The sequence below is a fragment of the Dunckerocampus dactyliophorus genome, chromosome 3 (assembly GCF_027744805.1).
Source record: "Dunckerocampus dactyliophorus isolate RoL2022-P2 chromosome 3, RoL_Ddac_1.1, whole genome shotgun sequence".
Taxonomy (NCBI): Eukaryota; Metazoa; Chordata; class Actinopteri; order Syngnathiformes; family Syngnathidae; genus Dunckerocampus; species Dunckerocampus dactyliophorus.
The window spans coordinates 34,457,339-34,480,478 of NC_072821.1; the positions used below are offsets into that span (position 1 = coordinate 34,457,339).

The 23,140-nt window shown below is 39.7% G+C and overlaps 1 protein-coding gene across 1 annotated transcript in view; it reads left to right on the plus strand.

Annotated features, from left to right (window-relative positions):
- The first annotated feature begins 394 nt into the window (after window positions 1-394).
- The window catches only part of LOC129178621 (mothers against decapentaplegic homolog 6-like), a 32,689-nt gene continuing 9,943 nt past the window's right edge, over window positions 395-23,140 (plus strand). The window contains exons 1-3 of the mRNA XM_054771001.1: window positions 395-1,566; window positions 3,132-3,185; window positions 5,373-5,432. Of these exons, the coding sequence (XP_054626976.1) occupies window positions 939-1,566; window positions 3,132-3,185; window positions 5,373-5,432 (742 nt within the window). The 5' untranslated portion in view covers window positions 395-938. The remainder of the gene's footprint in view (window positions 1,567-3,131; window positions 3,186-5,372; window positions 5,433-23,140) is intronic.

Consider the following 23,140-nt stretch of genomic DNA (forward strand, 5'->3'; position numbering starts at 1 on the left):
TGAACTGTTTTCCACATTTTATGAAGCAGCCTGCGGATTTTTTTACAATGAGTTCCAACCTAAAATCATCAAGATTATTTCGAATGAAAGAAATACCTTCTTGAGTTATTTCACTTTGTGCGTAAGAGATATTCTAAATTACCGAGATGCAACAATAGCTACAAAACAACACACTTAAAAAGCAAAATAATGATAACAGTGCAAAACAACTCAAGAAATGCAAATAATTAATTTACTTATTCCTTAAGTGTATAAATATAAGAATATAGAAATATAACGATATCAACAAAAACGCATGTTTGTGGAAATTAACGGAAGAAAAAAAATATCATCACGTGTATTGACCCGAAAAAGTTATCGACACTATGGATATTTGGATCGACCCGTCTCCCTCTAATGCGTGTGTGGTGTGCGTGTGTGCGTGTGTGCGTGTATGTGAGAGAGAGGAGAACTTCCATGCAGAGTGAAGAGAAGCAGCGATTGCAGCTACGTTGAAAAGAACGGAAGTCATCCTAAAAAAGTTGTTCTCCGGTGTGGTTTTATCTTGGGACTTCTTAGCAAGGATCGTTACGGGATTTCCGTCTAGTCCGGATTTACTTTACGGAAGTTTTTTTCTCCATGGATGTCGGGGTCCTCCTCAAAGCAGGAGGCGGCGATCTCCTGGCAGCTTCTTGGATGTTCGCCTTCACATGCTGAGATGCTGTATGCTTGTAGCTATGCGTGTAGGTGAAGCGTTGGAATAGCGTGCATGGTTCCTGTGGAGGCTCCCCATGACTGAACGCTCTCTCATGCCGCTGAGGTCGACCACCCCGGGCTGTGCATGGTGTGCGCACCGTGCACCATCCCCACGTCTTGGGCGACGAGTCTAAATCCATGCGGCACCCTCCGAGAGCCGGACGGGACCGACACGACGCATCCAGGACGGTCTAGGTTGTCGTATGTTCCGGTCGAGACGCTCCGGACTTGTACGGCGACTGTGGAGAAGCCGTGCGGTCACCCAGAGCGATGGAAGCGGCCGAGCCGAGGGAGGATGTCCGTGTGGCTCCCAGCCGCACAGAAAGCAGCAGGGGCCGGTGACACGCGTCGGGGGCCCCGCGGGGGAGGCTGGGGACTTGGCGGAGGAAGCGGAGCAAGCTGACGATGACCCGGGGGTCATATGCGCCTCGGGCCGCAGAGGAGTAGATGTGGACGGTCGGACGGTGACATGTTGTTTGTTTGGGGACCTCAGACCTCGGACCCCGCAAAAAGACAACTGTGAGTGTGGCCTACTGAATATTGCTCATGCTTTTTTGAAAAAACTCCCCGAGAGAAGTCTGGATGTGTTGCTGAAGGCTGTGGAGTCCAAAGGAGGGGTAGCGAGCGAGTGCGTAATGGTGCCCGGCACTGAGCTGCGGTTCGGGGCTCACCACGTCTCATCTCAGCACCTCCTGTGTCGGATGTACCGATGGAGAGATCTGCCGCCCTCAGCCCGCCTCAAAGCGCTTAGCCACTGCCAGAGCTTCGGTGGGCTGGACGGTGTCAAGGTGTGCTGCAACCCATACCACTACAGCCGTTTGTGTGGGCCAGGTAATCTATCAATCAATTCATCTAGCAAGCTATCTAGTCTATACCTGACTATCTAGCTATCTACCTATATCTGCCGTTTGGTCGGTTGGTCAGTCTGTTCGTCCATCCATCTGTCAGTCCACCCGACAAATTACCTACCTACGTCTGTGTTTGTCTGTTTGTCCATCCAACCGTTGGTATATCGGCCAGTCCATCAGGCCATCGGTTGGTCTGTCTGTCCGTCCATCTATCCGTCTACCTACCTAGCTACTGTACTTACCATCTAGCTTACTAATTTACTAAAAGCCTACGTCTGTGTCTCTCCATCCATCTAATCGTCGGTTCGTCAGTCAACCGGTCCATCCGTCTGTCTATCCATCCATCCATCCACCTACCTACCTGCTATGTATCTATCTACAGTACCTAACACTCTACGTCTGTGTCTGTCTGTCCATCCGTCCATCCATTGGTCTGTCCGTTGGTCAGTCTGTCCATCCATCTAGCCATCCATTCTCTCAGGGGTATCCATCCTGGGGGCCATTCGCGGCCCACAGCTAATTTTTTATAGGCCCCCGTGGCACATTGTAAAAATACAGTTACTACTAATAAAAATATTTGAAAAACAACAGCAGAAACGGGGGAAAAAGTACAAAGGGTGTGTACTTTGATGCTAGTGACACAAAGCTTACATGCAGGCAGTTTTTTTTCTTGCAATATATATAAATTCTTAGCATATTGGATTGGTTTTAGCTTATTTTTACCAAATTTAAAAAATATATTTTTTTAAAGTTTAGCGATAGACCACCAGGCAAATATTTTGGGCAGGGGGAGTGACTACCCAAAGTGCCTTTTGGGGCCCCATTTGTAGAGTCTTGAAGCCACCATCAGGCCTGATAACAGTGACATAAGCCATAAATGACTTAAATAAGACAAGAACCACAGTTTCTATTTTATTCTGCAGTAAATCCTCTAGGAATGAGGCTCAAGATGAGAATCAACAATGAGTGTGACACGAAACAAGCAACCACAGCCCATATTTTTATTGCCTTTTTATAACTCAGCATACACGGAAAGAGTTGAAAGAGTTACAGACTGTTTTAAATGTGCACAGAAAACTTGCCACATAATCCCATTGAAGGTCGCTCTCAAGTTGCAGCGAGGCTCTGCTTTTTTTCTCTCTCTGTCTCTCTGACAAGGAGGTCCTCCTCTTGTTATTTAGGTGAAGGAGTGCCGATAATATACAGTTTGCATAGTGCTGGCGCCAGACTGACTCGCTGGGTATCTTGACTGAGGACTCGGCAATTACTGCCTCTGCTCTTAAAGGGGCCGCGCGCTCCATGTCAGCACTGAAGCAGTAGAGCTTGCAACTGCAAGAGTTTTTGTGTTTGCAAGGCTGCAGGAGTCCTACATGACAGCAGATATGTGCATGACAGACCTGAGCTCAGTGGGAGAAGGTAGAATATCAAATATCTTCATTAGATTTCTTCATGGAGTAATACAACTCGGGGCAAACAGACCAGTTTCTGATTAAGCCTGTGTAACTTTTTAAATGTGTGTGTGTGTGTGTGTTTTTTTTTTTTTTGCAGAGTCACCTCCTCCTCCGTACTCTGTGTCCCATTCGGATGAACGCAAGCCACTGGGTGAGTTTGGCTGCAGTCACATGACAAAGCAGGTGTCACCATCGTTGAGTCAGATGAGATCGAGATGTTCTCTCTTGTTGTGTGTCGTCATGGATTAGTGATAATTACGTTTTTTACTGTGTGTGGACGGATAAAACTAAGAACTTTTCTCCGTGTCATAAGAAATGTGCGACGTTATCTCATGTTTTTAAACCTTATTGAACAATAGAACGTGACATTATTGACTTTGGGTGCGCGCATTATAACACACGTAAAAAAAACCCCATTCATTATGTTTCCTGAGCTCCATGTAAGTGTGCGTTGATTTTAAAGCTAATGTACATGTCACTGTGCGTCTAGTATCTCACTATATTGATGAACGGATGCGTTATAATGCAAGTCAGGTGCGTACGAGGTGTGTTAAGAAGCAGACTTATGATGCCATCTACTGTAAATGACGAGCTATAATGTGTTTATGAACAAGGACGAACAGGTAGCACCAAATCTAAACATTTTTTTAAAAATCCACTCATCCATCTATGCTGCTTATCCTCACTAGGGTCGCGGGTATGCTGGAGCCTATCCCAGCTGACTTCAGGTACACCCTGGACTGGTCACCAGCCAGTAATTTTAGAGTCGCCAATTAACCTAACATACATGTTTTTGGAATAAGGGAGGAAATCGGAATCCCACGCATGCACGGGGAGAACATGCAAACTCCACACAGAGATACCCAACGGAGATCCGAACCCGGATCTTCCCCATCTCCTGACTGATGCTAACCACTAGGCCGCCGTGCGGCTTTTTTTTTTTAAAAGGACAACCAAATCCATTTGTGATGGTTCAAATGTATGCATGGCGGGCCGCCACAAATAAAATAATGTATGGGAAATGCGGAATATTCTAACATACTGTATGTTTCACTTCACGGGTCAGATCAATGAAATGTAACGTACAGTACAGACCAAGAGTTTGGACACACACACAACACAACCCAATGGTCCCAACCCCATTAAAAAGGCAAGAAATTCCACTAAGAAACCCTGACAAGGCACACCTGTGAAGTCAAACCATTTCAGGTGACTACCTCATGATGCTCACTGAGAAAACACCAAGACATAAAATATATGTCGAAAATATAAGACATGTTTAGAGTTATTTCACACTTTTTTGTTAAGTACACAATTCCACGTGTTCATTTATCGTTTTAAGAATCTATACTGTAAATCACACGTGTCAAACTCGTGCCCTGGAGGGCCGAGACGCTGCAGGTTTTCTCTCCAACCAGTTTCTTCAGCAGGTGATTTAATTGATGAGCTCCTTCCCTCAAACTGAAGGTGTTGAGCATTAAAATCACCTGCTTTAGTGACTGGCTGGAAAGAAAACCTGCAGTGTCTCGGCCCTCCATGGCACGAGTTTGACACCCCTGCTGTAAATAGTCAAAAACACATTGAATGAGAAGGTGTGTCCAAACTTTTGGCCTGTACTGTATGTAGGGTGCATGTGAGGCTCACGGCACACCTACGGAGTCCGCAAGTGCGACGTACAAAAAAAAATGTACATTTTGACAGCAGAAAAGTGCACGAAAGACACACGTTGGCCGTACGGATGACGCACGAAGACGTACAAAGTGCGTAAATTTGTCGTTAAACGTAAGCGCACTTGGAGTTTGTTTGACATGACCAAGAACCTCTGCGGCCCGCCTATGGCTTGAAAACCAGCACGTCACACACGCGCCCTCCGTGCGTTTCTTGCGTTTTTTTGACCCACCTTAGGAGCCCGTACGACCGATGGTGACCTATACTTATGTCAGAGTCGCCAAAAGTTTCTTCACTAGATTTGTCGCGAGTCGCTTTTTGGAAAAAGTTTATCAAGAGGTGTGTGATTACTCACCAAATATGGCGTTTATATGGAGGGCGAACAGATGGTGCCAAATCTATTATTATTTGTTATTTTCCGAAACCAGAACCATGTAGGGCTGGGGTGTCATTTTTTGCCCGCAGTTCTTATCGTAAAAATAAAATAAATGAATTATTAATGAGCTGTATTATTTGATATTACACTAGTTTGCTTGGTTGTTGTTTTGTTGACCTGCATTGAATCCTTCAGTTTTTCTGTGTGCAGCCTTTTGTTCGACTCATGTGAAATGTATTGACGAGTCGAAGGTGTCACAGCTTTGTCGTATTGTGCTTTTCCTTGACTCTCCAGAGTCTCCTCTGTCTTACACTGAAACCGTGCCGCCCCTGATCACGCCAGCAGCCTACACAGGTGAGCATGATGAAGTAGTTTGTTTCATGGTTGGAAACTTGTGTGTGTTTTGCATATACTTCTCAAGCAAATAAAGCATCCGTGGGGTAAAAAAGTGCTTGTTTGAGATGTGTACGTGCATATGCAAGCCTGCTACCCCCTCGTCCCCTTTCTGACATGTGCATGGAGTGATAAATTGTGGCGGTGTTGCAATGCTGTGCCTTCCTTCCTATTTTGCAAGGCTGCTAAGATAACCCCCAAAGCCTGCAGCATAAAGCGTCTATTGTCAGCAAGGCATGAGGGCCTTTGTGGGTGTCTGGGGTCTCTCACTATCCTGATGCTGCAAAAGTAGCCTTCCACTCCCCCCTGTCCCCATCTCTCTTTTCCTCTCTCCACCACAGCCAAATATTTCATTGCAATAAGATCCCCATGCATACACCCAATCCCCTTTGCCTCGCCAAGCACCCATCCCCCTCTTTCTTCCCTCAAATCCCTCCATTCCTCTCGGCAATTGAGCGGTGGAAAGAGACTTGTATTTTGGGGGTGGAGGGTGGTGTGTGGCTGATCTGGCTTAGGTGTAGAATTTGTGTGTGTATATGTGGAAAGGGGGGAGCTTAGGGTTGCGCTTGGACAGGAAACAGCCCCCTCTAGATGATGAAACTGGAGCTTTATTTGTTTAAGTGCTGAGGTCGGCTGGAGAGGTCCTTGTAGTATTTGAAAAAAAAAAAAAAAAAAAGCCCACAAGCCCACTCCATCATGCCTGTCTGGACTGGGTGGTGGAAGGTGCTGAAAGATGAAGGGGAACCTATGAAGTACGCAACCCAGACGCGGCTGATGTACAGCTGATGTACTCATCACCGTGTTGTCGAGTATGTCCGACACCGCCTGTTGCTGGGCTGCGTGAGATCCCCGTGGACATCGAGCTGCTTTTATGGGGATTTGGACTAGATACAGTGTCCATGTCTTCTCTGGTGTCCTGTCGCAGAGAAGATTTTGAAGTAAGGCATGGTTCATTGCTGTTGCTTTTCCATTCTACGTGGTGCATGTTTTGTATCAGTGTTTCTCAACCGGTGGGTCGGGACCCAGAAGTGGGTCATAGACATTACTACGTCCCCCGAGCTCACTTGTAAACAAACATTCACTTTCCAAACTAGTTGTATCAAATGCGCCGTGATGAGGGGGGAAAAAAAAACCATCGAGCACACAAAAACCCTTATCAGCCACCTGAAACGTCAGCGGCGCGACATTTGAAAAGTGCAAAAGGTTTGCCGGAGACCGCTGTGGCGTCACACCGACTACTTGGAGCGTGTGCCCGAATACAGTGCACCTTGCTGGGCCACACCAGGTGGCTCCTCCCGCTCTGTACTCTGGTTCTCCTGATAGTAGTGATGTGGTAGTAGTAATGTCATGATATTTGATTAGGACTAATCAACAGGTACAGTTGGTCAAATCCTAATTTGTTCCAGTCCTTCTTACCTCCAGGTGTGCACAAACTACAGTTAAGTCTAAAAAAAGTAGATATCAAAAAGTTATTGGTTATTGGTACAATATCTGTCTTGAGAAGTACAAAGTTATCGATATTGGTTTGAAAAAAAGACGTCGTGCATCTCTAAAAATATGTCATTGTCTTATTGTCTGATAGTCTGAAGTCTTTAAATACAGTAGATCCCTTCAGATACAGTAGATTAGCAAATGGGGAAAATTGCGAGTACAGTCGACCCTCGCGACTTCGGAGTTCAAATTTCACGGCTTCACTCTGTCACGGTTTTTCAAACATACATTAATTAATAAATAATGCTGTTTCGTGGTTCAATATGGCCTATTAATTTTTAAAAAATGCCTATTTGACCAAAAATAAACATATTTTTTTGCCTAATTGAAATATTTTCAAGCATAAAAATGGCTAAGTGAACTAAAATACAAATCCAAGGAATTAAGAAGATGTATTCAAATTGTGAATGTAGTATTCTACATTAGTCACTAGGTGTCGGTAATTGTTCGGTGAGACATGCACCAGACTTGGTCACCAGAACAACCGGCTTTTATCGCAGGTTTAAATTACCTCACAACAGGCACATTAATAATAACATAATAATCTTAATCATAATAATAATACAAGTGACCGTTGCGGCCGTTACTCACGCATAGCTGAAACTCAACTCTGAACTCCTGACGTCACTTCCTGCCCACCAGTCACTCAGCTCGCCGAGGGAACACATTTACTGTGACACACACGTGCAAGATTTTTATTCATGTCTTAAATGGCTTATTTTCTCTGCTACCTACTGTATTGGGTGTTAAAAGACATATTTAGAAGATCATAAACATGTTTTCTATGCCATAACTACTAAAATCATGGTCGGGTCTGGAACCAATTAACCCTGATAAATGAAGGATTACTGTAATTGATATACGCCCATAAAAATATCTATTTTTGACAGATATTTCACAGTGCACAACTATGGTGCGTTCACGGACCGCCGGAAAAAGTGCAAAGTCTCAACGCTTGACGAAAAAACATTATCAGTGAACGATACAGATGTATACATGCAGAAAATGTGTGCTGTTTTAACAGTGGGACATTTGACCTGTATTATCACATCACACATTTATAAATTGTGAATGAGTTGTGTTTTCTGCCGAAAAAACTGCCTATTTTTGGGAAAGAGTCGGAAAAAAACTGCATCCACTGTACAAATATTTTGAAAATATATTTATATATTTGCCATTTTTTTCCTTGGTATGTAAAAATATAAATTTACTATCATTCCTTTTTGTAGCTGATATTCCACCTGTTAATTTTACACATGGTTTAAAAAGATGTTTTTTATTAAAGGGTCCCTCATATGATTCACCAACTTTGCTTAAATGTGTTTGTATTGTTTGTAATTATGTTCTATATTGTTTGATTTTTGAAAACAAACCGTAAATTTGCAGAAATTACATTTATAGTACTTGGCGGCACCCATGACGAGTCTCATTTCCAGAAGTGACATCATCGGGGTGATACCGCTCAGCTAAAGAAGAGTAAACAAACGTTTCTCGAGGTGGATCGTCAACTTGATCCGTATATTTTTCATCAAAAGTCGTCATGCCAAAATTTTGTGTTGCTGCTGGATGTTCATAGTCGCTGTGGTGGGGCTGTGGCGGTTGCAATGGTGACGAAATATAAAATAAATCAGGCTATAAAGACCACTTTACGCTCATTAAGAAAGTGATTTAAAACAATAATTGAAGGATAAGCAACTCCAGAGTAATTTATACTTACCATTCTGTGTTTTGTCTTAAGGCTTAAGTCCACGCTCTGCAAGTTCTTTATTTCATCTCCAAATGTTTCTCCCTGCTTTTGTCCTCGAAAACTAATGACACATCGCTCAAATCTTCGCTATAATCACTGTAAACATCCTCTGTCTCATACACCGCTATGTTTGTTTAGCTGAGTGATAGTACTCCGATCGCGTCACTTACGGAAATGAGACTGAACTGCAAGAGCTAGCTCGTCATGGCTGCCGCCATCAACTATAAATGTAAGTTTTGCGAATTTACTGTTTGCTTTAAAAAATTGAGCACTGTAGAATATAATTACAATATATAACATATTTAAGCAAAGTGGATAAATCATGTCAGCGACCCTTTGAATACAAATAAATTAGCTTGCTTTTTATTTACGTAAAAGTGGATCCACGCTTAAAGACCATGGGAAAATGTGGGTCCCACGATGAGTCCCAGATAAGAGTTTAAGGTTGAGTTTAGCGACGCAAAGCACTATTTTTATGCCGGAATGGGATAGGTCTTCCACAGCCAGTGGTTTTCCACCCCCCGTGGGTATATTTAAGTACCTCCTCTAACCAGAGAAAATCATTTTTTGCTTGGAAAAAAAAGAAGTGAAACACAGCACTGTTGCATCACTATGTGATTTATTACTGGCCAAAACATGCTCATCTGTAGCGCTATGGTACGCTTTATTTGTTTCAGACATGCTGAGCAAGTTACATAAAGGAACATCACGTGGTTGCACTTGCACAACTCCGAAAAGAAGTAAAAAGAAGCACAGCAAATTTAATCCCACCCCTTTTCCATGTTTGACTGAAAATTCATTCACACCATATTTAACACGTCACATTCACTGTTACATGTTGACCATAATTTGTTTGCCTAAAGAAGGTAGGCGTTGAAAAAAATATCAACAAGCAAATGGTCAGAAAAATGATACCTTGTACATTAAAAATAACAATAAAAATCTAATTAAATTTTAATAAAAGTAATCAACTAGCAATATCTTTTGTTTTAAATAAAGGAAACATTCCAAAAATTAAAAGTACAAATAATATAATATATAACAAAACAATAATAAATAGAAAATAAGTGGGGACAATAAAAAAGTCTCAAGTAAATAAAAAACATTGCAAATAAATAAATCAATACTGGAGTAAAATTGCTTTGGAAGTGAGAAGGGCTAGCCATGCTAACCTAAATGCTAAACTGCTCTGTTTCGCTGCCACGTTATAAATAAAAGCTTGACTGAAGGAAAAGGAAAGTTTCCTTCCTTCCTGAAGAGTTATGCTCTATTTTCCTCTATTTTTATATTACCACTTTATTCTTGGAAATGTACGTCTTTATTCTCGTAATATTACGACTTTTTTCTTGTAAATGTGTGACTTTATTCCCGAAAAATTCCAACTTTTTTCTCGTAAATTGACGACTTATTTCCCGTCAATTTACGACTTTATTCTTGTAAATTTACGCCCCTTTTTCTCGTGAATGTAAAACTTTTTTTCTCTTAAATGTACAACTTTGTTCTCGCAAATGTACGACTTTATTCTCGAAATCTCAGACGATTTAGTTTCTTCCATGTGGCCCTAATACTCCGTCATACTTGTCCACATGCGAGTTTGAAGGTGAATGTCACACTTCCAACTAAAAAGAGTTGTTTTTGGAGGAAGCGAAAGGAAAGTAGTCCACTACGTGTCATTGTTTTCAAGGTGAACCACGGCGGGAGGCACCACTGATTGTGTGCCTGGCGACATAAGCAGAGCGGGATCAGTTTCCTTACAGACATGCTGTGTGTGTGTTGTTTGTGTGTGCGTGCGCGTGCGTGCGTGTGTGTGTGTGTGTGTGTGTGTGTGTGTGTGTGGTCTCGGCTCCCCTGCCCCTCAGCCCCTCACACCACACCACCCCACCGCTCCTTGTGGAGCCAAGAGTCAGAGTCGAAAGAGCAAACGGGTCGCACAAATAAGGACGAGATCTGCTTGCTGCGGTGGTTTGATCACAGGAAGCTGATCAGGTTTTCAATGAGGATCATTCTTGACGTCTCGGTCTTTGGCTGCGGTGTTTGCTTCTTTTTCTTGGAGCCGGCTGTTAAGTGGAGTTTAGCAGCAAAAAGCAGCAGGGTGTGGTCCATACATACCTTTGCCCTGGCCTCTTATCATTCAATCAGTACATGTTCCCTCTAAAACCACAGCAATGCTGGAAAAAGGACACTTTTTAGTAGACTTCTGTGACTCTTAACACATTTTCATTCAGCTGCTTATTGTCAGTGTGTGTGTGTGTGTGTGTGTGTGTGTGTGTGTGTGTGAGACGGGGAGAGAGGAATTTGTGCCATGACTTAGTGATAAGATCGTTGCAGTGTGCTCAATAGGGGTTCTATCAGGACAAACATGCCCACACGCACAAGCATGCATTGGGATCCTTGACTTCATAGTTTTTCATGACCAAATTTAGAATGCTATTAGTACGATATTGGGGATTATTCAGTGTAATCTGTGTCCGCCTTGTGTGGGAGCGCACATATTCTCACCGGGGCTGCGATAAAATAGACTTTTCCGTCCAGTTCTTGTTGTTAGTCGTTTGTTTGGTCAGTAAACCCCCACATACACAGTCTCTCCCACTATATCAGGGGTGTCCAAAGTGCAGCCCCGGAGCCATTTGCGGCCGGCTGCTGTTTTTTTATTGGCGCGCGGCACATTCAATAGAGATAATTGGACAAGAAAACAACAGTAAAAAACCAAACGTGAACAGTAATATTATACGAATAAGGTCAAAATATTTAGAAAGTTGTAGTTTTTTTTAATTAGGTGGAAGAAGTTATAATGTTATGAAAATAAAGTCAAAATATTATGGGAATCAAGTCCGTCAAGAACATTTATAAGAAGAAAGTTGACATAGTTAGAAAATTAAAAAAAAAACAACAGCAGAAATGGAAAAAACAGCTGTAATTTGTTGGGGAATAAAGTCAAAATATTACGAAAATAAAATTTACAAAGATTATTTAAGAAATGTTTAGACAAAAAACAAAAAATGAGAAAAAGACTGAAGTTGTATACTAATAATATGCTTTTTTTGTGACAAAGCTCAGCTGCAATTTTTAAAAAAAATTGTATTTAACTTCTTAGCATCTTGAAGAAAAACAGCTGTAATTTTATGAGAATAAAGTCCAAATATTAAGAGAAAAAGGTCAGATTCTAATGAGAAAAAAGTTGCAATTTTATGAGAATAAACTCTTAATATTATGAGGGAAAATAATGTAATTTTAGTAGCATATAGTTGAAATTTTAACAAATTTATTTTTAAGTCGTAATATGAGAAACAAACAAAACAGAACACATTTTTGAAAAATTATTTTGGGGAAAAAGTTATAACATTATGGGAATAAATCCAAATCTTATTAACGTTATTTTTAAAAAATGAGAAACAAACAGAACAAATTAAACTTGTCATTTCTGGAAAAAAGTCCGATTCTGAGGAGAAAAAAAGTGGCAATTTTATGAGAATAAACTCATAATATTATGAGGAAAAATAATGTCATTTTGGGAGCATTGAGTTGAAATATCAAGGAAAAAAAATGTAAGTTGTAATATGAGAAACAAACAAACACAAAACACATTTTTGGAAAATTATTTTGGGGAAAAAGTTATAACATTATGGGAATAAAGTCATTGTTACGAAAAGAAAATTTACAAAAAGAAAGTTGACATTGAATATTTTTTTAAAAACAACAGGAGAAATGGGAAAAACAGCTGTCATTTTATGAGAATGAAGTCAAAATATTAAGATAAATAAGTCAGATTCTAACAAGATTTTTGGGAGAACAAACTTGTAATATTATGAGGAAAAATAATGTCATTTTAGGAGCATAGAGTTGAAATATAAAAAAAAAAATGTAAAAAAAAAATTGTTTTTATTGTAACATGAGAAACAAACAAAACATTAAAGTTGTCATTTTTGGAAAATTAGGTTGGAGAAGAAAGTATGATATGGCAATAAAGATGAATCAAGAAATGTAAAAAAAAACAGCTGTAATTTTATGAGAATAAAGTCAAAATATTAAGACAAAAACGTCAGATTCTAACGTGAAAAAAAGTCGCAATTTTACGAGAATAAACTCGCAACATTATGGGGAAAAATAATGTCATTTCAGTAGCTTAGAGTTGAAATATCATAGAAAAAAACGTTTTTTTAATGTCGTAATACGGGAAACAAACAAAACAAAGTACATTTTTGGAAAATTATGTTGGGGAAAAAGTTATAACATTATGGGAATAAAGTCATTGTTATGAAAAGAAAATTTACAAGAAGGAAGTTGACATAGTTACAACATTTAAAAAAACAACAACAACAGCAGAAATGGAAAAAAAACAGATGTCATTTTTTTAAATTACAGATTATTTAAGAAGAAAGTTGAAATATTTAGAAATTTAAAAAACCCCAGCAAAAATGGAAAAAAAGACTGAATCTGTACACTAATAATATGCTTTTTCACCAGTATGACAAAGCTGAGCTACATTTTTAAAAATTATAGACAACTTGTTAGCATATCTACATGTGTTGCTTTACAAAATATCAAAGTGGCAAAGTTGCATCCTTTCATTTTTCACCATGTGGCCCTTGCTGGAAAAACGTTTGGACACCCCTGTACTGTATGCTGTACTCCCTCCCCACGCGTTACACAGTACCACTGACTGCTCTCTTCTCCGCAGCAGCTGAGAATCCCATACAGTATGTGTTGAGGCGGGGGAAGTTTCACTAATTGTGTCAATCCGCCTCTATGTCGCCAATCGTCTAGGGTGGCACTTAGTTCAGAGGAAAAATCCGGAATTAGCACGTAATTGCACGTCTTCATAGCCATCCAAGTCTTTTGTCATTCAACACTGTAGCATGAGTCATGAGGAATGAAGGAAAATGTGAGTAAAAAAATGCCATCACATCCATTTTCACATTATACGTGTCCCAAAGTGCTATGCTATTCTCCGCCAAAACACTAGGGGCAGTGCTTTCTGGTGAGTCAACTCAATGGCACTAGTTGACTATTTAGCTTGTTAGCTTCCTTTGTCGCCAGTGAACAATTAAATCGAGAAGGGGGGTGTTAGTGGAGCCGCCGGCCGATCGATTGGCGCCAATTTCCTTCATTTTTAAAATGTAAAAACTCAAAAGGCTAAAGGAACTGACATGGTTTAGCAGCTTCGACAGTAATTTTCAAAACATTTAATTTCTAACTACCTCGTGTGCCGCTGAAACAACAAGTTTGTATTGTTTCACGGGTATTGTTCAATATTTTCCAACAAAATAAAGTTGGAACTGAATGTGTATGTTGTCAGTTATTTTAAAAAATGGTATCGGCCAAAATCAGAACTGGCAGGGGAAGCTTTTTAAAGATTGGTGATCGGCCAGAACCGGTGCACCCTAGTTACCGCAGTCAATTTTAGTGCAAATGTTGATAGAAAATCGGAGGAGAAGACGTTCAGAGCGTCAGATACACACAAGAAATGATGTACTATAAGCCGACCAATCACAACCTTTACGCAAGGTCAGATTTCTCTCGCCTAGACGGAGAAGCATAAACCAGACTTTAGGGTCGCGGTTGACATGGAGCCTGGAGGAGCGTAAAATCCTGGACACTTGACGCATGTCTCATTCCCTCACAAATTTGCATGGAAAATCAATCACGGGCGCACAGAGAGCAGAAACCTCCACCGAGGCTAAACTATTTTTCTTTTTTGTTTGTTTTGGGTTTTTTTTTACAAAACTGAAGGTTGTGCTCCACGCTGTCCCACTCCAATTAGATGAAGGCAAAGAAGAAGACCTCAGCTGCGGATTTTGAGCGATCCACAACGATAAACTGACACACCAGGTTTTGTTCTTGGAATTAAAATAAGTATTCCTGTCAACGGGTCAGTAAAAACTGTGGATGTCATTTTGGTCTAATGTAAGAAATCTGAAATTAGCCTTACAGTAACTCTTATAAATGCCAGTACTGAAACTGAAGAAGCGATCGTTAGAGGGAGCTGTGGGGCTCACCTGTTGATGATGAGTAATTTTGGGTCTATTTAACTCAGCTGGGGCTCCAGCTCGTTGCCAGTTTCTTTGTTCACGATTGTTCCTTTTTGTTATCTGTGACTTTCTTGTGTTGTGAGGATTCCCGAGCTTCCCGTGCGCTTTTCTCCTGTTGCTATTTCCTGCGGCCAAGCTCCTGTGCACCTTTTGTGACTCCAGCGCTCTGTGTTTTGCTTGTGGCCGCTCCGTGTGAGCTGATGTTTTATTTATTAAAGACTTTATTCATGAGACCAAGCAATAGCTGGACGTGATAATGCTGTTAGGTGGCTTCTTTCTGTAAGCCGAGCACGGTATCAGCCGAACAATCACGTCTGTAAGCTCTGTCTGCCCTCGCTGCAGCATTAACCCCATGAATTGGCTCTTTGACTGATGGGGCACAGCCCAGGAATGTTGGGAAGTTGGGAAGGTGAGGGGGAGTAGGGTCTCGGAGTGTAAAGGGGCGGGGAGGGGGGTTCCGACTGACTCTGGAGAGTGACATCTGATACGTGTTTGAACATATCAGCGTTATTAGTTAAGACACACAGAGCGGAGCCCACATTCTTGGAAGTTTGGAGGACGGTTTTAAGAGAGCGCTGCTGAGGTGGGATGGCGGCATGGAGTGTTCCAGGTTGGTGGACACTGCGTGACAAGCTTTTCTAAGCGTTTTATCAGGGCTCAGTAGTCCAGATCAGACAATGAGCATGAATATTAAATTAGGTTCCCGCACAGAATCCAGGAAGAATCAATTTCTGGGATATCAATGGGGCATTAGATGTAAAAATAGTGCAAACAGTAAGCATCCAAACTGTGCTGTGTCTGGCATGGATGTGTATGTCTGAGCCTGGACAGGTCCTCTCATTGCCCCGTTTCCTGGCACGCGTACAACTCTTGCTCTTATGCCTGACTGAGACACATTAGACTATGGAATTCAACATCAAGTGCTGGCCCATTCGCCGCTTGCCATTTCCTCAAATATTTTCCATCACAGTTCTTTTTCACGACAAGCTTCTAAGGAAGGACACAGTGTCTGCTTTTGCAACAGTAAAGAAAATGTCTGTTAACTCATTCAGTACCAAAGACGTATTTACAGTGTTCCCTCGCTCTATCGCGGTTCACCTTTCGCGGATTCGCTGTTTCGCGGAATTTTTTTAGTGCTTCTTTTTTTTTATTACAACGTATGAACACTTTTCTATCTGCACCGCCCATTGTCTTCGGTCTCCTGATTGGCTGTGGACCATTGTCAATCAATCTCCTTCGTGCCGTCCTGCCGTGTCTCCTGTGTCGTCGCTGGCTTGCTTGCTTGCCAGCTTGTAAATGAATATTCGGTTCATCTGCAGCAATATGTTTTAGCAAGGATACAAAAACGCTACAGTACAGCGGAACGGCACCAGGACGAAAAGGCACGGTCACATGAGTGAAATATGCGTGAGTGACTTAATCATTTCTTGTATTGATCATTAAAATTCAAACAAAGGCTTGGACTTTTTTGAGAGTGTTTCAACAAGAGAGAAATGTGACAAAAAGTTATTGCCTGACTGAGTAAAGTGTATAAAGTGTATGATGAGGGTTTTACAGCCTTAAAACACATACAACAGGGGTCACCAACGTGGTGCCCGCGGGCACCAGGTAGCCCCCCACGACCACATGAGGTGCCCGCAGGCCTGCTTTTCATTCAGGTTTTCAGTTAATGAAAGAACAGTAGAAAGAAATGCATTCTGAAATACAAAATGTGAGTTGTGGACACCAGCGTTTTGTTCATGTTCTGGTAAAACAAGCATATTCGCTTTGTTTGGGTTTAAAATGAGCTCTGAAAATAAATGTTACAAAAATGAGTAGCTCTTGGCCATTTTCATTTTGTAAAAGTAGCTCTCACAAGGAAAAACGTTGATGACCCCTGACATACAGCATAGTGACTGTAAAAAAAATGAAGTTGGCTACTTTGCGGATTTCACTTATTGCGGGCTATTTTGGGAACCTATCCCCCGCGATAAACGAGGGAACACTGTATACGTTTTCATAATCCCGAGCGCCCGATCCCAACAACTTATTTATACGTCATTTGCTTTTTTTTTGCACAAAAGGCAAAAAGAGGTGATGATGCAACTCTCTACTAATGCATTAACACTTCAGAGCACGTTTAAGCCATAAAAACGGCCACAAAGTGGCAGAAGTGTATTTGATAAGAGCTCGTTTATAGCGGTTAATTGGTTCCAGACACGGCCACGATAATGAATTTGAAATATATGGTTCAGTGTTAATAAATAGAATATTTTCGTAGTTATAGCATAGAAAAACTGTTTATAACTTTCTAAATACGGTTTTTAACATTATTAGAGCCCTGTAAGCATGACATAGTGTAGCACACCTATAGTCACCTTTACACTCCTATTTACACATTGCTCAACTCTTATGCTGCGGGGACTCGAGATGGCCACCAGCTAGCAAGCTAACCGGTTAGCAAGCTAACCAGTTAGCCTCAAATTATTTCCTCTAAACTTAAAGAGTCAAAAACGTACCACTTCCACATGGAATGGGAGGATAACCTTTTTTCATTCTATCATGTCGGACTGACTTCATGTCTTCATGCAGTGTTAAGGTAATGTATTGTAAGGTACTGTCACAGTGTTTCGTGTCATTACTGCCGCCTAGTGACCAGAATACTACATATCACTTGTATTTCTATATATTTTGACTACAACAAGACAGCAATTTATTTCTGAAAAACCGCAATAGTGCATAGCGTGGGAGCAATAATTGAACCGTGATATCGCGAGGGACGACTGTATGCTGGTCATTTTATCACGTATTATCATGTATTTGTACATTTTTAATGACTTGGGGTGAATTAAATGTTTTCTGCGGGGGAAAAAATGGCCTATAATGCTGAAACACGAATGTACTGCTTACATACATGCATATGTTTATCATATTTGTTGTGTACAGTCTTAGATGTTTATAGCCTGTTTTATTTCATATTTAGTTGCCGTCGCAGCCACAGCCGCTGACTCCACCCCCCACTGTCAACATATTGTTGTGAAAAGAGGTTTATATGACATGTATAATGATTTACAGTCTTTTTGCTATCGTGGAGAAGAAAACAAACTCACAGTATCACTCAGATACTGTGAACATCCAGCAGCAACACAAAGTTTTGACATGACTACTATTTTGGTGAAAAGTATACTGAACCTAGTCGACGATTCGCCTCGAGAAGCGTTTGTTTCCTCTGCTTTAGCTGAGAGGTGTCACCCCGATGAGACTGAACAGCGAGAGCTAGCTCGTCATGGGTGGCGCCATGAACTATAAATGTAATTTTTGCAAATTTGCCGTTCGCTTTCAAAAATCGAGCAACGTGGATCATAATTGCAACCAATAAATAACATAATTAAGCAAAGTTGATGAATTACTGTATGTCAGGGACCCTTTAAGCCAACGTCGACACATACATGTCTTTATAGACATGAAATTTGAGACCCAAAATGTTCATTTCGATGAAAGATCTGTCCATTTATGTCGACACGTGTTGTAGTCTTGTTAACTTCACCACTAACGCTTGCGTGTTTTGCAAAAGACGATTTGTGGTTATTCAAAAACTAAATAAAAACAAATGACGAAGGGTGGGTGGGTGGGTGGGGACACAGGACCTGCCACTCACCTTCAAAGCTTCGGCATCGGACCAAAGCTCCTTTCTTCTTCCGTGGTAGACTTCCCAACCCTTCTTTCATCCCCCTCTCTGCAAAATGCACCCATTTGCACAAATGGAAGACAAGCATGTCTACATCCTGCAGTAGGTTCATAAGTCCTTTATTATTGCCTGCTCTCCTTATGTCTCATTGTGCAAACGTGCAAGCAAGGCTGTGTTTGCTGGTGTGTGGGACGTCCAAACGTTTGCCAGGGAGGGCCACAAAGTGAAAATGAAAGGTTGCAACTTTGATATTTTGTAAACCAGTTAAGCATATTTAAAGAAAAACCTGCATCGGAGTTTTTCGATAGAGGTGAAAAAGCGTATTAACGGTATCAACCCCCCCCCCAAATAAACATATTTTTTCTTTAATATTTCAACTTTTCAACTATTTGTCGTGTTAGAATGCAACTTTTTTCTCTTAATATATTGAATTTATTCTTTTAAAATTGCAGCTATATTTTCACTTCACTTCATTCTTTTTATTTTCCAACTATTTCAGTTTCTTCTTGTAAATTTTGTTCTCGTAATTATCACTTTACTTTTTACGCAACCTAATTTTCCAAAAATTACAGCTTCATTTGTCCTTTTGTTTGTTCCATATTACGACTTAAAAAAACAAACTTTTTTTTTTAAATATTTCAACTTATTAGGTTATTCTCGTAAACTTACGACCTCTTGTTGGAATCCAACTTTTTTCTCTTAATATTTTGACTTTATTCTTGTAAAATTTCAGCTGTTGTTTTATTTATTTGACTTCATTTTTTGGATTTGCCAAATATTTCCGTTTTGTTCTTGTCCATGTTTTCTTTATTCAACTATATTTTGACATTCTAAAAACAACATTTTTCTTGAATATTTTAACTTTTTTTTTTGGTTTTCTTGTTAAATGATATTTGTACAATGTGCAACAAAAACAGCCGCGGGCCGCAAATGGCCCCCGGGCCGCACTTTGGACATCCCTGGCTTATGTGGACAAGCGCTTATGTCTGCGTGAGTCATCCAATCCGAGGGATGTGGACTTCATCGTTCACGCTTTATCCGCATCATCGTTTTTCTGTCTGACTTTACAGATTTGACATCGTCGCTTGTCCTTATTGTTCATTGAACGCACTCTAATTGAGTGTCTCTTGTCCTCCCGTCCTGTCTTTCCAACACTCTGCCCCAGTCCATGTTGTCAGTCCTGTGCAATTTAAAATAAGGTTTAAATTACAGGACTGGCTGCGGCTTTCCTTTGTTCCCTCAGAGTTTCTGCCAACTCGCAATTTGGCTTTTAATGGAATCCTGCCATGCTGCTGAACCTAAAGATTCTTTGCAGATGTTGAAAGGCACTGACTCGATGAAATTTAGGACACTTTGCCCTGTGCTGGACTCGGCGGATGCAAAGCTGAATTGCTCAAAATGTGTTTACATCGGATACAAACACCTTGCTTTTACAAACCGAGTGTCAGCAGTATTTATATCCCATTTTCATGAAGGCCACATGAGAGAGTTTTAGTCGCCTCAGTGTTGCAGGCTTGTGCGGACTACAGCCAACCGTGTCACTGACATGAATATCTTTACATTGGACTTTACTGACGAGCCGATCTGACTGGTGACTGAGTAGAGTGGAACCCGTTGAAGTCCACATCCCTCGGATTGGATGACTCACGCCGACATAAGCGCTTGTCCACATAAGCCAGGGATGTCCAAGGCCCGCGGCTGTTTTTTACTGGCCCGCAGCGCATTCTAAAAATATCATTTAACAAGAAGACTAAAGAAAAAAACAACAGCAAAAATGGAAAAATCAGTAGTAATTTTACGAGAATAACATTGTCATATTATGAGGAAAAATCATGTCATTTTATTAGCATGAAGTTGAAATATTAAAGAAAAATGTTGTTTTTAGAATGTCAAAATATAGTGGAATAAAGAAAACATGTACAAGAACAAACGGAAAAATATTTGGAAAATCAAAAAAATTAAGTCAAATAAATAAAACAACAGCTGAAATTTTTACAAGAATAAAGTCAAAATATTAAGAGAAAAAAGTTGGATTCCAACAAGAAAAAGTCGTAATTTTACGAGAATAACCTAATATTATGAGTAAAAATAATGTCATTTTAGTAGCATAAAGTTGAAATATTAAAGAAAAATGTTTTTTTTTTAAGTAATATGGAAAACAAACAAAACGAATAAAGTTGTAACTTTTGGAAAATTAGCTTGCGTAAAAAGGTCAAATGTTACAAGAATAAAGTCAAAATATAGTGAAATAAAGTCATAATTACGAAAACAAAATGTACAAGAAGAAAACTAAACTATTTGGAAAATAAAAAGAATGAAGTGAAATTTTAATATTTGAAAAATCAAAAAAAAAATGAAGTACATTTTTTTTAAGTCGTAATATGGAAAACAAACAAAACAATGAATAAAGTTGTAACTTTTGGAAAATTAGCTTGCGGAAAAAGTTCAAATGTTACAAGAATAAAGTCAAAATATTGAAAGAAAAGGAGCTGCCTTCTAACAAGAAAACGTTGCAATTTTACAAGAGTAATGTAATATTATGAGGAAAAATAATATCATTTTAGTAGCATGAATTTGAAGTATTAAAGAATTTTTTTATTTTTTTAAAAGTTGTAATATGGAAAACAAACAAAACAACGAATAAAGTTGTAACTTTTGGAAAATTAAAATGTTTGAATGTTACAGGAATAAAGTCAAAATATAATAAATATAATAAAAATATAAATATAAACATAAAGTCATATTTTGCACAAAAGGCAAAAAGAGGTGATGATGCAACTCTCTACTAATGCATTAACACTTCAGAGCACGTTTAAGCCATAAAAACGGCCACAAAGTCATATTTACGAGAAGAAAATGTACAAGAAAAAAAATAAAAAGAATGAAGTGAAATTTAAAAAAAGTCGTAATTTTACGTGAATATGGTAATATTGTGAGGAAAAAAAATTCCTTTTAGTAGCATAGAGTTGAAATATTAATGAAAATTGTTATTTTTAACATAATTTTTGATAGGGAAAACAAACAAAACAACAAACAAGAATAATGTCAAAATATTGGGAAATAAAGTCATAATTACGAGAGGAAAATTTACAAGAAGAAAACTAAACTATTTGGAAAATAAAAAGAATGACGTAAAATTAAAAAACAGCTGTGACTTTACGAGAATAAAGATCCATTCTGACAAGAAAACGTTGTGATTTCACGTGAATACGGTAATATTGTGAGGAAAAAAAAATTCCTTTTAGTAGCTTAGAGTTGAAATATTAATGAAAAATGTTATTTTTAAAATAATTTTTAATAGGGAAAACAAACAAAACAACAAACAAGAGTAATGTCAAAATATCAGGAAATACCGTCATAATTAGGAGAGGAAAATTTACCAGAAGAAAACTAAACTATTTGGAAAATAAATGAAGTGAAATTAAAAAACAGCTGTAATTTTACAAGAATAAAGTCAAAATATCGGGAAATAAAGTCATAATTACGAGAGGAAAATTTACCAGAAGAAAACTAAACTATTTGGAAAATAAATGAAGTGAAATTAAAAAACGTCATAATTTTACAAGAATAATGTGATATTATGAGGAAAAATTATATCATTTTAGTAGCATAAAGTTGATTTTTTTTTTTAAAGCCTAATATTATGAGAATCAAATCAAACAAAACAAAGTTGTAATTTTTGGAAAGATAGGTTGGGGAAAAAGTTATAATATAATAGGAATAAGTGAAAATATAATGGGAATAAAGGTGGTGACATAATCGTTATTTCACAAGCTATCAGAGCAGAGATCACGCTACATATGCTACGCTATTTCTAGTCACTTTACTGTGCGTTTACAGCATGCACACATTCTGTGTGTGGACCAGAATATCCACATTGCTGGAATTTCAAACCCCGTATTAGGTATTAGTGGAAATGATTTTTTTGCCTCATAGTGGAGGAAGTGGATGTATCCCTCCACTAAGTGTGTATAATTATGTTGTGGGGAGTGAAGGCCATACAGGCGACCCACGTTAGGCTCAATGAGACACTTGTCAGCTTGACCTCGGTGACTGGCTGAGCGGGGAAGGAAGTGTCAAGGAAGAGGGCCTGTCCAAGAATGTGTTGGGTGGGGGGTATATCAGCTATTACAGTCTGCCTCTCACACACACGCACATTTAAATGGTTGATCGATATGACAGGAAACTCGATGTTAATAGCCTGTGTCAAATTTGTTTTAGCCATCCCTCGCAATATCGTGGTTCGATTATCGCTCCCTCGCTATATCGTCATTTTTTAGAACTGAATGAATTAATAAATGATAGCTGTTTGGTGGTAGGCTAGGGTCTATTATTAGTCAAAACATATGGAAATACAGGTGATGTGTAATATTCTGGTCACTAGGCAGCAGTTATTACGCAACACATTGACACATGTCTCGTGGGGACTAGGCCCGGGCCAATAATCAATCAATGAATTAATCACACAATAAATGAAAATTAACTGGATCATTTTGTCGGCCTCAGTATGTTGCCATGTGCATGCGTGTCTGTTTTCCTGGTCTCCAGCCTCCAAACAAGCAGGAAGAGGGTTCACACTGTGCATTGCTTTCAGCACCTTGACGCGTTTGTTCCATAGAACAAAGGCATGAACGGAGTCAGGCGATTTCTTTGTCTCGGTGGGTGGAGGCGGGGCCGCTAGCACACACACAGAGTGCAGAAGAGTGTAACATTGTAGAAATGAAATGAGTAGATT